The sequence below is a fragment of the Ptychodera flava genome, chromosome 3, assembly GCF_041260155.1.
Source record: "Ptychodera flava strain L36383 chromosome 3, AS_Pfla_20210202, whole genome shotgun sequence".
In the NCBI taxonomy this organism is placed as follows: domain Eukaryota; kingdom Metazoa; phylum Hemichordata; class Enteropneusta; family Ptychoderidae; genus Ptychodera; species Ptychodera flava.
In genome coordinates this window covers 19,878,540-19,892,232 of record NC_091930.1, presented here as the reverse complement: position 1 = coordinate 19,892,232, position 13,693 = coordinate 19,878,540, and the positions used below count along the sequence as shown (strand labels likewise).

The 13,693-nt window shown below is 38.1% G+C and overlaps 1 protein-coding gene across 1 annotated transcript; it reads left to right on the top strand.

Annotated features, from left to right (window-relative positions):
- Positions 1–1,028: 1,028 nt before the first annotated feature.
- Positions 1,029–9,541, top strand: LOC139129718 (Golgi-associated plant pathogenesis-related protein 1-like). Its single transcript, XM_070695397.1, has 6 exons — positions 1,029–1,185; positions 3,808–3,844; positions 4,786–4,944; positions 6,400–6,666; positions 7,485–7,562; positions 8,219–9,541. Exons 1-6 carry the CDS (start codon positions 1,114–1,116, stop codon positions 8,392–8,394), a joined length of 789 nt encoding a protein of 262 aa, XP_070551498.1. The 5' UTR covers positions 1,029–1,113; the 3' UTR covers positions 8,395–9,541.
- The last annotated feature ends 4,152 nt before the right edge of the window (positions 9,542–13,693 follow it).

Below are 13,693 nucleotides of genomic sequence, written 5' to 3'. Positions count from 1 at the left end.
AGTCAACTTACACTTAATCATGCATGAAATACACGTGCGTTTTCATTGGCATCTCGCTAGGATATAGGGTGTGTCTGGGTGGGACACTTTTCTTTCATTTTTTGTGCTACCCATTAAAAAAATCCGGCATATTTCTACATAAAAAATGGGTAATTTCAAAAATGTGAAAGCCAAAGAAAAGTATGAGGGTTTTACAGTTCGGTGTTGAGTTACTGAAAAGACACATGTTTTGTTACTTTTACCTTAATACTGCAAAAAAAAAACCGACGATTAATATCCAGATCATGTTTTTCTGCGTCCTAGTCGGGCGTTGCCACGTGCAATGCAATAACTCTGGTTCGTGATCACGTGATATTGATTGTACAAGGGTTTGCAATAGGGTATGCAATGTTCCTAATCGTGTCATCTGTGTATCTCTTCAAGAAATACTCTATTTTCGAATGAAGAAATGACATGAGATGCTATCAGTAGATCGGTCAAGAGTAAACATCGAATGACTCGCATGACGGAAATGCGATAAACTTTGACAAATTAAAATTTTGTAGGAGAGAGAGAGAGAGAGAGAGAGAGAGAGAGAGAGAGAGAGAGAGAGAGAGAGAGAGAGAGGAGAGAGAGAGAGAGAGAGAGAGAGAGCAGCTGAAAGGTAACGGTCAAAGAAATTGTGCAATATGAAACGATTGCTCAGATCACTTTCCCTGTGTTGCAGCATGTGCCAGGCGGTCGATAACAATACAAGTGGATTGTGAAACGATACTCTTGAAAGTAGTTCAGTGACACGCACGGTACATTAGTGGAAGTGAAAATTTTGACACTTTAGCTCAAACAAGGTGACGTAATAATTTGTCATAATTTAGACGTTTGGGAGAAAAAAAGCAGACGGCACTTCGTGATACAATGATTGAAATTTGATTATAGACATACCAATATGCTAGTGGTAATAACGCATCGGAATGCCATCTTTTCTGACCTCGCATTCCAAATGTAATTTCTAATTACAAGCAAATACCTGTCAAAACTCTGCTATAAAAACCCGTGCCGACGATTTCAGGCCTCGCGTTCCGCTTTCTAGTGGTAAGGTGTTGGGTGAACAAGCCTTCGGCTGTGACTGCAATCATGCCGCCGATTAAATCCCGCCTGACGCTGGTCATCCTCATCGTAGGATGTATTGCAATTGCAAGCACACAGGTAAGTCAACAGCGTTTATTTGCAGACCGTATTAAGAGGGAACATTATTTGGATTTGACCCTTATAGTTCGGTGATCTAAAATTATTACCTCAAGTGCACTAAGGGAGCGCATTTGCCCAGTTGCAAAATCTATTCATATTGCAAATTTACTCCTACACCTGTTACTTCTTTTAGCCGAAAATTATGTGTCTTCAGTGTAAAAGTTTCCGTATCTTCTCTCCCGGGTTGGACTTTTAGAAAAAATGAGCACTTCTCCGTGACTTCCCAGATAGCCATTGCATGCCCCTAAATACTGATTACATCCGACCGTACGCGTTTTCTTCTCTACGTACGGGGATCTAAATATCAATCAGCGGCAATACCAAGTCTTCGCTGTCCTCCAATATACCCTTACATATCTTTCTTTCACCAAAATGGTTCTCGCTGAAGTGTGACTGTAGGGATAGAAAAATCAGTAGGGATAGAAGAATCATAGTTCAGTTGAGTCGAGGTGTGGTTATACGTGTCAGTTACACGGGTCATTATCTCCTAACCCGCCACGTTCACGATACAAATGGTCTCTCCCCCCTCTCTCTCTCTCTCTCTCTCTCTCTCTCTCTCTCTCTCTCTCTCTCTCTCTCTTCTCTCTCTCTCTCTCTCTGATGTTTTCGTATTTGTTGGTTAAACTAATCGAGACAAGTAACTATTGCTGCGAAACTAAAACTCTATTAGGCTGCGTTCACAAATAACAATTAGGGGGAGCTGGAGGAATCTCGATTGAAATCTTTTTTTTTCAGATCCCCCCTAAGTACCCTAAAAAATTTTCAAATACCCCCTCTATATGAGCAAAATTTTTTAAGTCCCCCAACTATCATAGGCCCGCATATTTGTAAAGGATGTGAGCGCAGAAAAAATAAACATGTATTGCGCCGCTCCGCTCAACAGGTGTTCAACACTACCTGTATTAGCACTTTGTATAGTCATATTTCAAAGGCAAGTTCTTTAAATGCATCAGTGAATTGTTTGAGATTTATTGGTCAACTTGAGTTAATCCAACTCTGGCAAGGTCAATCGCTCCTGCTGAAGAGCACACAAAATAACAATCATGAGAGAGTAGGCAAATTCACGTGAATTCTGGCTAATTGCCATATTGCACAGTGACCTACCAAAATTTGTTTCAAAACTACAAGACATATATGGATTAGATGCTACTCAAAATTGATAATACTTGAAGGTTAAAATATTCCATCATATAAATGTTTTAATCTCTGAAATGTTGGATGTAATAATTGCAAATTTGGTTAAAAAATAATAATTCCATTTGGTCACATATGTTTTCTTTTAGTCTTTACTGTTCAAAGTTTTACTTCTGTATCATTTTATAACAAGAATGTGAAAATTTAGAAAATCAAGCATGGTGATCCCATCTTTTTTCTCTAATATTTGATTTCTCATATGCCAGAATTCAAAAATTTCTTTGTGTTCTTCCATGTGTTGCTCTCTTGCCTGATCTTGTGTACAAGTATGTTTCACTGTCATGAGCTTCATTTGATCCAATCTCTTCTTCAACTACCATGTACATCAGAGTCAGAGCTATCTCTGTCACTGTTCAGGTATGCAGTGAAAGTGACACTGCAGTAGCAGAGCATTAATGGTAGTGACACTACCCACTAGGCAGTAGCTGTATTAACTTTGATAATTTTGGCAATATTTTTGTTCAGTTTTACCATAGACCTTTAAGGTCTATGGTTTTACAACTGCGTTCTTGTTCTACTCCCCCTACAGCATGTTGAACTGTCCAGTATTCAGCTTGCTAACACAGCCTTTGTATGTGTACCATGCATTTGTATCACTGGCAGCTGACTGTCAGTCTGGACTCCAATTAAATTATCACCAAATACATATTTATATTTATATATACAGGATTTGCCGACAAACTAATATTGTGTGTTTGAGCATGCTGTAGGAGATAGCAAGAAAGTGTAGTAATTGTTATATTGCATAGAAATATTGCAGAAATCGTTAACAGTTGCAGCTTCTGCCCTGTTACTTGGCTCAAGTTTGTTTTTACGACAAATCACACTTTAGATTTTTTCGAGATAAAAGTCATGAAATGTGACAAAATGGTTCTAGATTTTGTTAAATTATTACTAACATTACAACAATTGGATGACATAAAAATGGTATTCATTTTTCATTGAATTACCTACAAAAACTTGGAATTGGAAAATGTAAAACACAAAAGGGAACCAAAAAATTTCAAGTCCCCCTACAGGTAGAGCAAAATTTTCAAGTCCCCCTCTACTACCCCCAAAATTTTCGAATCCCCCTGAATTCCTCCAGCCCCCCTAACCGTTTTTTGTAAACGCAGCCTTAACTATCTCACAGTCCAAGCACACGAAATCACTTTGCACATTATTTCTTGTTTTAAAAAATTGGAAAAATGATGTTCTTTGGAATTAGAAGAGCGGAGTAAGTTACCCGACTGTAGACTTCCGTTCCCGGCGAATAAAATATGGACTGCCCTGTCGAGATCGGATGCTATACTGTGATTATTACAATTGAGCAGTTACTACAGCTTTTTTAGAATGTAAAGTAATCCTAATGTCTCTGTTTATTTTTTCTGTCTGTCAACTTTACAGGACTTGAAAAAGGGACCAGACTCCAAGAAACGAAGAGGTAAGTGAAATCAGTCCATAAGATTGTGGCAATCACAATAGCATTCGTTTAAACTTGGTTCAAGTCGGTGAATTTTAGAATAAAATCATTTGCAACAGTTTCTCCTGTGTCTCTTCTATTCCAAACAAAACTACTCGAAATTTAGCAGGCCAGGTCAGTTTTTGCTGGGGACAGAACGGGTTACCTTTAAGGCTGCGCAGCAGAGAGTCCGTTTCTGCCGGATTCACCGTTGAAACTCTCCCGTGTCGCGTAAACCCCACTCATCGCGTTCAAACCACAAATATAGTTACGTTTCATACGAAAACAGAACACAAATAATCGCGTTTACCCCACTCAAACATTCACAAATCACAGACTTGAACCAAGGCTAGCATTCGCTACCTGACAACAAAGTGTTATAGCAAATTAATACACATTTGGTAAAATCCAATTCTATTGTATTTTCGTCTTACATAAAATTTCACAACAATATGCATTGGATGCATATAATTGTGTGTATATTCTCACGATAAATTACTGTGAAAATTAAGTGTGAACAGTGCCGAAGTTTTGATCATACTCCTCATAGATTTCTGAAGGGGAACGTCATAATTAGCAAGGTGACTCTCACTGCCATGTCCCATCGTCTAGCGGTACACTATCGCATCTCTTTGTACAAACAGATGATTAACCCTTTGAGCGCCGAAGTCAATTTTCGCCGCCTTTATAAAACCTATATCAAAGTCAATTTTTTTCAGAGTTTTAACAAAATTTTGATAACGATTTATCCAATGAAATGTGATATCCTTTTGGTTCAAAATAATCAAAATAATGATAGAAAAATTCATAAAATTGGTAAAATTTTGCTTTTAAATTTTGGTGGGAAAAACTATGATTGCCTAATGCAAGATAAGTCGTTGTTCCTAAGAGTGATTGAGATTCGAGTTTATTTTCTCGACCAGGTGATGATGGTATTTACTATTTTGAGGACTGCGCCATGCTGTATCCTACCAACCCATGGGCCTGTACGGACGGCAGCGGCCACTGCATGTTCGACTACGAGAAATGTGACGGCTTCACTATCTGTGACGACAAGGGCGACGAAGATCGATCCGACTGCGGTAAGTGTGCTTCTTTAACCTTCTGTGATTAAGGTAGAATGCGCCTTGGGGACAGATATTTTGGACTCTCAAACTTTTCCAATATTCTTTTCTGGTCTAAAACTTGTTGGGGCTCATTTTGAAGACCAAGGAGAAAGAAAACACTGTTACCGTTTTTGTATTTTGAAAATTAAAAATTGTATTTGTCTCCATAGTTAACACAGGGACGGCACCCATTTTGAATTTCAAATATCGGCAAATTTTGTGAAGCTTGTTACTCTATAGTACCAAACTTTTTTCGGCGACCCCATTTTCTTATTCTTCATTTTGAAAAAAAAATGGTTGAGATATTCCTATGGAAATGTTTGAGCAAGAGTTTAAGTCTTTCACTTTCGAGGCGCATACTACCTTAACTATAGCTTTTATATCTCCAGAATCCGACGTGTCTGGAGAAGAACATTTCAAAATTACGGAAAACGTCCTCACTGCACAGACGATAAGATCATAGATTTTACCTCTGATTGCCCATCCTGTACTTCGTCTACTCACACCGACCGTCATTAAACTTTCAAAGAAATCCAACCCACACAAAACTTTCTTTCCTAACTCCTGGCCCGACCTTTATATTCTTCAAAACTCAGTGTCACATCGGCCCCCACCCATCCATTTCTAGACACATGAAAGGCAAACACTTTGCGTTCTAGTATTCAACAACTTCACGAAGAAGTATTTCTCCTATGTAACACAATCACGTGATTTGACTCAGCCACTTCCCCTTCTAGTACTTGGAAGCCAACAATCTTGAATTATACATTTTGACGTTAAAAACACTCAGTTTAACTAACCCATTCAGCACTCGACACGAAAGATCGCATTATCGAAATATTTGAAACGTACTCTCTGGTAAGACGGACAAGGAAAAAATATACTACCACAGGCCATTAACATGACTTTCTGTGTGTTAATCTTGTCTCCCAAAATTAACCCTTTCCTGAAGTTGCCCAACTGTAACGTATTTTCAGAGCGAACTGGGAGAAAACAGTCTAAGAAATGTGATATTATTATCGCAATTTTGAAATATCCATATTATCAATGCAAACGTTTTGGTATTGAATCAGGGTACAGCTTCATTTCTGATCAGCAATAATTGATAAAATCCTTGAACGTGTATAAATTATATTCGACATCGTAGATTAGTATTAAAGTAGTATTAGGACACGCCGGAGACTACGTACTGTGTCAAGGATAATTTTTATCAAGTATAAGCCAAGCAGAAAAGAAGCTCAACCCTGATTGAATACCAAAAGGGTTGCATTGCTAATAATATTTCATCTTTATGATATTAATATTATATTTCAATAGACTTTTTAATCCTAGCTCGCCTGTGGGATTGTGAGTTGTTGGTCGCAATTTGCTAGGGAAATAGTTAACTACCAAACACTTAATAATTCTCTATGTTTCTGAATACTATTATAGGCTGGGGTGAAACGGACGCCAACGGATGCACCAAACCAAAGCAAATCGGCAACACGGGCACCAAAGACCTAGAAGACCAAATCCTGGAAGCCCAGAATTACTTCCGTTGTCTCCACGGTGTACCTGCACTTACGTGGGATTCCAAACTGGCCGCTGCTGCCCGCCCAGTGGCCACGGCCAACGCCGTCGGCGGCCTTGCCCATTCTGATCTGCCCCATGGCGAAAATATTGACATGCTGCAGCTAGTGAGCGAAGACAGACAAACTGGTGAGTTGTTTCTTAAAATGTTTACGTGCATTTATCTACCTGCCTGTGACGTTCAACAACTTTGACTTGTGGTTGGTGAAGACCGGGGAGGGAAATGGGGTTGGCAGTCCAATAGAAAGGTGTACATCTATGGTCCACCTGAAGTAGTCACTTTGAGTTCACGAAATTTAACATGGGTTGATTTTACATCCGAAAAAACCCTCATATGATTCTGTAACAGCTTAACAAACAGAGGGGATGACTAAGTTTGTCAAGAAATCCCTAGCAATGGGTCGTGTTTTGAATATTAGGCCAAAGTAATTAATCTCTTTGTTTTGCGTCCCCACACGCCTAGGTTTTTAAGGTTTCCACGAAAAACACACACTGGTATTTGAATAGGAAATTTTAGGACATGACCAATTAGCTTTTCTGAACGAAAATTTTGTTACAATTTGTTATTTGCTGCAATCAAATTACATTGTGTCAATTTTCTTGTGTGTGTTTTTCAGCCGCTTAGACGCGTACCTTTTCCCATTTAGAGTGGACGCAAAACAAAGAATTTAATTACTTTGGCCTTATGATAAATATGTGTTCAGCTTGGGCGGCACATCTCCGTATGAGTACCCTCCCTCCCCCGCTGGGGTGAGGTAGTGCTCCAAGCCCCTATAAAATCGACCTCTCTCATCGCACAGAGCAGTCTATTTGATAACTGCGCATGCATTTTTTAAAGACAATGCTTGGTTCCCTAATAAGCTTACTAGCGATATTTTGGATTATGTGTGCCCACCGTGTCTGCTCATGCGCTGTGTCCTCACTGACTGTGCATGTTCCATTCACAGGTTATGGATTCTCAAACAGATGGTACAAGGAAATCGCCGACTACAACTTCTACAATCCTGACATCTACGGCTATTCAGGTTTGTAACCTTACTTTGTAAACGTCCTGGTATCTGAGGCCATGAAAACCAGTGACGCTACAAAAATGTAACTTCAAATATTCAGTATGTAGTAATTCATGACATTATCCGAACCAGGCTAAATGTAATTTCTTCCAGGGATGCAGCTAGAATTTGAAGTTAACGATAAAATGGCCGCAATTCTTCTTTCAACTTTATGGCGAAAAATTTTCTATTTTCAGAAAACAAAGATAGCGATTTTTTTTTCATTGAGAGCTGTACAGCGACCCTAACAATGCGCCTCGGGGACAGATATTCGGATTCTTAAACTTTTACAATTCTTTTCTGATCTACCACTTGTAGGGGGATTCTTTTTAAAGTTTTGGTGTAAGAAAACCTTTCACCAGCTTAGTTTTTCGAAATTCGAAACTTTTATTTTTCTCCTCAGAGTTAACACAGGGATGGTGGCCATTTTGAATTTTAAATATCTGTAAATCTTGGGTTATTTGTTTGTCTGGAACCAAATTTGCACGGTGACCCCTGATTTTTATTCTTGATTTTGAAAGAGAATGGTTGAAAGAGTCCCTAAGGAAAGTGTGAAGCAAAAACTTAAAGTCTTTCACTTATTTTCGAGGCGCATTCTACCTTAAGCGACACTTTTTTGTTTGACCTTGCAGGCGTGACTGGTCATTTCACACAAGTGGTGTGGAAGGAGACTACAAAAGTAGGATGTGCCTTCGCCAACAAGAAAGGAAGCCCATACACCATGTATGTTGTCGTCTGCGAGTATGACCCACCAGGTAACATGTTCAAAGAGGAGGCTTTCAAGGAGAACGTACCATCCCCAATTTAAAGTTGTAGAATGAATATGGTCTATGGAAATAACGGATTTTTTGTAGACGGTCTGCGCAACTTGAACTGTTCGCGTGTTCTAAGACAATACACTTTCACTATGTACTTTTAAAAAGGAATATTTTTCACTCTTACTGTTAAAATTACGATTTGTTGAGGCAAATGGACTAATTGAGTTACATGCGTACGTTGAATCGGCAACCCATATTGATTCGCACAGAAGTTCATGGCTCCATTAGGTACATTTTGCGTGATAACAGCTGTTTTACCAGTCGATATAAACCCAAAGTTGCACTCAGGGGTAGAGATCAGTCACGCTTCGATACATTCAGTGGGTCTTCACTAGATTCATATTTGTACTACAAACACGGTAGAACAAGAAGTAATTCCTAATATATTTCCCATCCGGAAGACCTTTTTTTCCAAACGCGTTTCCACAACAATGTCGCATTGAATTGAACGCAGACTGGCTATTCGCCAATGATAAGTTAAGTGAATATGCAACACTAGCCACCATTTGAAAAAAAATTATGCACGTCGCTGTATACATAGATGTTCCTTCAGATACTCAGCCAGATTTTGTCATGTACATTTGAAAATAGCATCGTCCAATGTTGTGTCTTGTTGCTTTGATTAATGTTGTGGTCGCTATGGTGATTGTTGTCAATGCATTAAGTCTATACGTGTGACTTTCAATTAAGAAAGTTGTCCTGTCGCTGTTTTATGTGTCTCTGAATGTGCATTCGTTTGATGTCAACTCTATGTGTCCATGTCAGTGACCGTATTCCTCGTTTGTTAATTGTGTGTGTGCCCGTTTCCAGCGCCGCTATAAATGTCAGATTTCACGTTGGCACGGTTACCGAACAGATTAAGGTGTTCGGAAGACTATGGTGTAAAGTTTCCTGCAACCAGAAGTTGAATGTCTAAATAATCTCAGAATTGTGTCATTGAACCAACAAATGTTGTGTTGCAGTGGTCCACAGTCTGTTCATTTTTCTGCCGGTTGACAAATGCCCATGGCTGACCTGCTAGGCCGTGAAGCCGAACAGCATCGCACGCAGTATTCAGAATGTAGTTGTATAGGTCACGTTGTTTCTGATTAAATTATGCATATAATAAAGAGCATCAGCGTTTAAGACTTATAACCTCACAGCTTTGGTCGTTTTTCTTAAGCATTCACACTCCAAAAACACCTCTGACTATAGATCCACTATTTATAACCATGAACATAATTTTAATCACTGTTCACGGATCTACAATATACTCTTTCCCCTTGATTATAGGATTTTATTCTGTCCATTTCATTATGTGCATTTTTGCATATATCTCGTGAAGTTGTTGAAGCTGTTACGTGTCCTCAGGTATGTTAATGCATGGCATAGGCTTACTTACATGTAAAATCAGTTTGAACATACTTTTTATTTAGACCTGGTCAGAAAATTGTGAAAATTTCCAAAAATATGTTTCGCATTTGATTAAGTTGAAATTTATCATAATATATTACCTATGTCAGGTCACGTGACCAAAATCTGTTATTTTCCCGCCAAAATTGTATATTGCAAATAACTGAACATTCCAACCGCTAAACATCAAAATATTTAAAATATTATGACCAATTAATGTAAAATGGGATAGAAACTTGTGTTAAAACTACTGGCAGATGCAAAATTATTGAATTTTGAATAACATTTCTTCACAAAAAACAACAAATACAATATTTTTGACGTTTTACATGAATGTTTTGAATGTCAGAAAGAAGTATAGATAGAGTTTTATGAGTGCCATGTCTATTGAAAGAATATGATGGATGTTGTCTCCAAAAGTGCAGAGAAAATCAAAAAAAATTTAACGGCTTAAGGTTGGAATTTAATCAGATTTGGTCACGTGACACAACTCGTCAAGATTTGGGCAGACATTTTTTTAAAGAATTTAATAACTTCAATAATTAGGCCAAATATCAATCAAATCTGGTGGTTTTTAAAGATAATTGATCATTTTCTTACTTTTGGCTTGATGGGTACAATCACCCATCCATTAACTTACTTGAGTCTTACTTACGGTCGATGATTTGAAGTACCGGTCTGGGGTCGTTTCAGTTACGCTTTCACTTACTGAAGCCGACACACCAAGTCATCGGTTTTAAACACCACTTTAGATTTTTACTAAAACAGCAACGGTGAAGATTCAACTTTCAACTCTCCACCCAACTCTAATTTTATCTAGACATTGTACAGCTCCAATAATTTTCAAATCTACATATTATAATGAATAACTTTGCATACAACTTTAATCAAACACAGATAGGTCGTTTATTATTATAAGATACCAAATGATGTCAAAATAGGATGGGATGATCTTTCAACTTGAAGCTTGAATCAACATCAACGTCTAGTCATTGCTGATGTTGTTAAAGAAGAGCATCACTCAATCCAGGACATATAGTTACTTTAAAAGTGCGAGTGTGAACAGGCTTAGTGAATCACAGGAAGATACGTCTGCTGGTAATCGTTACTATCAGTCAAGTTGCTTATTTAACGTAACCCTTTCACCCCGTCCAACTTTACCATAGAAAACAATGGATTTGGGAAAAACCATGGTGGGTGAAAGGGTTGAAACATCCGAAACCAGGGGAAAAGGGCATGAATAAGGCGTTACAGAACTACTTAACTACTGAGCAACAATAAGACTTTCTAAGTAATATTCAAAGCTTCTCCTCTTAGGAATGTTGGGAATGACCTACTCAAAAATAAAATGTCGCACTCCGACTTCTGCAGTGTCCCATGAAAAATGGACCCTGGCGACACTATGTCTTAGCGGTGCAAACATCTAACTCGCACGCTATTCTATCCCAGAGCCTACGTTTCTGTGCTTGATTTTGTTTCATACTGCAGTCCATATCCGAATTCCCACAGCATGCAGTATTCATACAATAAACGGCGTCATCGTTATGGGGCTATTCACTACAGACACAACTTGAATATATCGTCATCTTCTAAATTTATTGTATTTCCTTCTTTCAAAAACGTGCCCATCTATCAGTGAAACCACTGTGATGACAATGTGGCTGTAACCTCCACAAATGTAATAATCTCCACAAATGATCAACCACAATTGTAATAAAATGTACCCATAAATGTAATATCGCCCATAAATGTAACAAAAATCAACCATAAATGTAATAAAAACACCAACCACAAATGTAATAAATGGTAACCATAAATGTAATAAAAAAATCACCCATAAATGTAATACTTGTCAACCATAAATGTAATAAATCTATTTTGTCGTTGCAATTGAGGAATTAGCCCTCAAATATTGATCTATGTAATAAGGAAAGCAACTCCACACATTATTCATTTCTTAATTGTTTGCGTTTAGTGCGTTTTGCATATTTGAAAGTGTATTTTACGTTTCCCTGTTTTGTGTACAGAACTGATTGGCCATGGCTAGACACAGCTGTAATCTGAACGTCAGTGCAGTCTCTACTCCAGAGTGGGGAAGACTGTATAACACTACGATCCTTTAACGCCGTTTTTTTCGAAAATTGCCGTACTTTCTTAATCAATCGCCTCAAATTCGTCTTCAGTGGATAAATTGTGTGGAATAATCGATAGATTGTCTGTATTCCTATGTTGTCCCACTTGAAGTTTGTTCCTTCACTAGGGATGCCAGGATGTCTAATTTTGTTCTACTGTGTTCAAGGTAGTGTTCGTATTGTTTTTTACTAGATTGAAATATATGTTCTCGTCAACATGTTTTGTGTCGTAAGTTTCTGTTATAAGGTTTTATATTTCTCTGTTATTTGTTCTGAGTCATCTGTCATAAACTGTGTGTGGTATCACTGGTTGACGAGTTATTTTGACGCTTCCTTATTATGTAATTATCAATGTCTAGAACTGCTGTCCACTTCCATTATCTAACGGTTTCAGTACCTCGCCCTTTTCTGATAGTGTTCTCAAAGTATTCTATTCTGTGTTTCGGAAAGGAAACCTAGTTTCAGGAAAGTATTCAATAACATTACACTAGTCTTATTAAAGTTAATATTTACTCAGGGCAATGATAAACAAATGATCACATATGCAAGTTCAAGTTTATTACATTTATGGTTGAGTTTTATTACATTTATGGTTAATTTATTTATTACATTTGTGGTTGCGGGTTGTTACATTAATGGTTGACTGTTTTATTACATTTGTGGTTGATTTTATTACAATTGTGGTTGATATTACATTTGTGGAGATTATTACATTTGTGGAGGTTACAGTGGCTTCCTCAATATAAGATACGCTACAGGTAGAGATCGGTTTTGTCCAATATGTGTTGGAGGTTAAAACTAAGAAAACATGGCTAGGTATTTGTCGTACTTGGATTTTCGCGGGGGAGGGGGGGCATGATGCTCCTTGTCCAGAGAGCTTTTCGTTCAAACACTTGGAAAGTCTGACTGTTATGAAGGGGTGGTATCATCATCAATTTTCGAAAGATTTCTCTACATTCTTACAGTACAAGTGAAATGGAATATAAAACTTTAAAAACATCTTAAGTATTTTAGTGTATCTACTTTATTTGATCATGGAGGTATTTTCTTACCTCCGTGATTTGATCGGGCTGCACTTGTAATGTCATAGCGGATGGAAACCGACCCTTACAATTCTGCATTTTGTGATATGCTTTAAAAGGTTCAGGAAATTGTGGGGCTGATCTCGGTATCTTTCACTTTCAAACAAATATCTGAAGACATTCTTCCCTGTGTACTGGAATTTCACTGCTATCTCGTTGCTCTCTGGAACTTGTATCGAGAGCTATGCCCCTTACGCCCGTGTCAGATTTTTGACCACAGAAAAATAGAAACAAACCCTATCAAATCTGCTTTTATTTGACCCTAGTAGGACTTTCAACCTATCGTTTTGTAGAGTATTCAGCAAAACATGACTTTGACCCCCATACTTATCGTTATGTAGAACATGTTCCAATTGGTTTTAACACCAACAGGCTGGCGCTTGGAACGTTCTAATCTGAATAAAATCAGATGTAGAGTACGGCGACGTATGTACTTGCGCGTTATTCTCTTGCTGTCGCCTCTAACTACCGCGCAAGTATAGACGTCGCCGTACTCTACATCTGGTTTTAATCAGATTGGGAACGTTCAGGATACAACTGCATAGCGAATGTTGGAAAAGTTTAGTCCAAGGTGCAGATTTATGGTTACGAGATGATACAACCAAAGGAATTTAATAAATACATATAAAGCAAGGGAACAAATGAGATTGGTTGTTCTTCCTTTGTTGACGGACTTTTCCCGT

Bases quoted from the DNA above. Each gene is read 5' to 3' on its own strand.
- LOC139129718 (XM_070695397.1), top strand. From the start codon at position 1,114: ATGCCGCCGATTAAATCCCGCCTGACGCTGGTCATCCTCATCGTAGGA. The intron at 1,186-3,807 runs GTAAGTCAACAG...TCAACTTTACAG, and splicing joins TTGCAATTGCAAGCACACAG to GACTTGAAAAAGGGACCAGA. The intron at 4,945-6,399 runs GTAAGTGTGCTT...ATACTATTATAG, and splicing joins CGAAGATCGATCCGACTGCG to GCTGGGGTGAAACGGACGCC.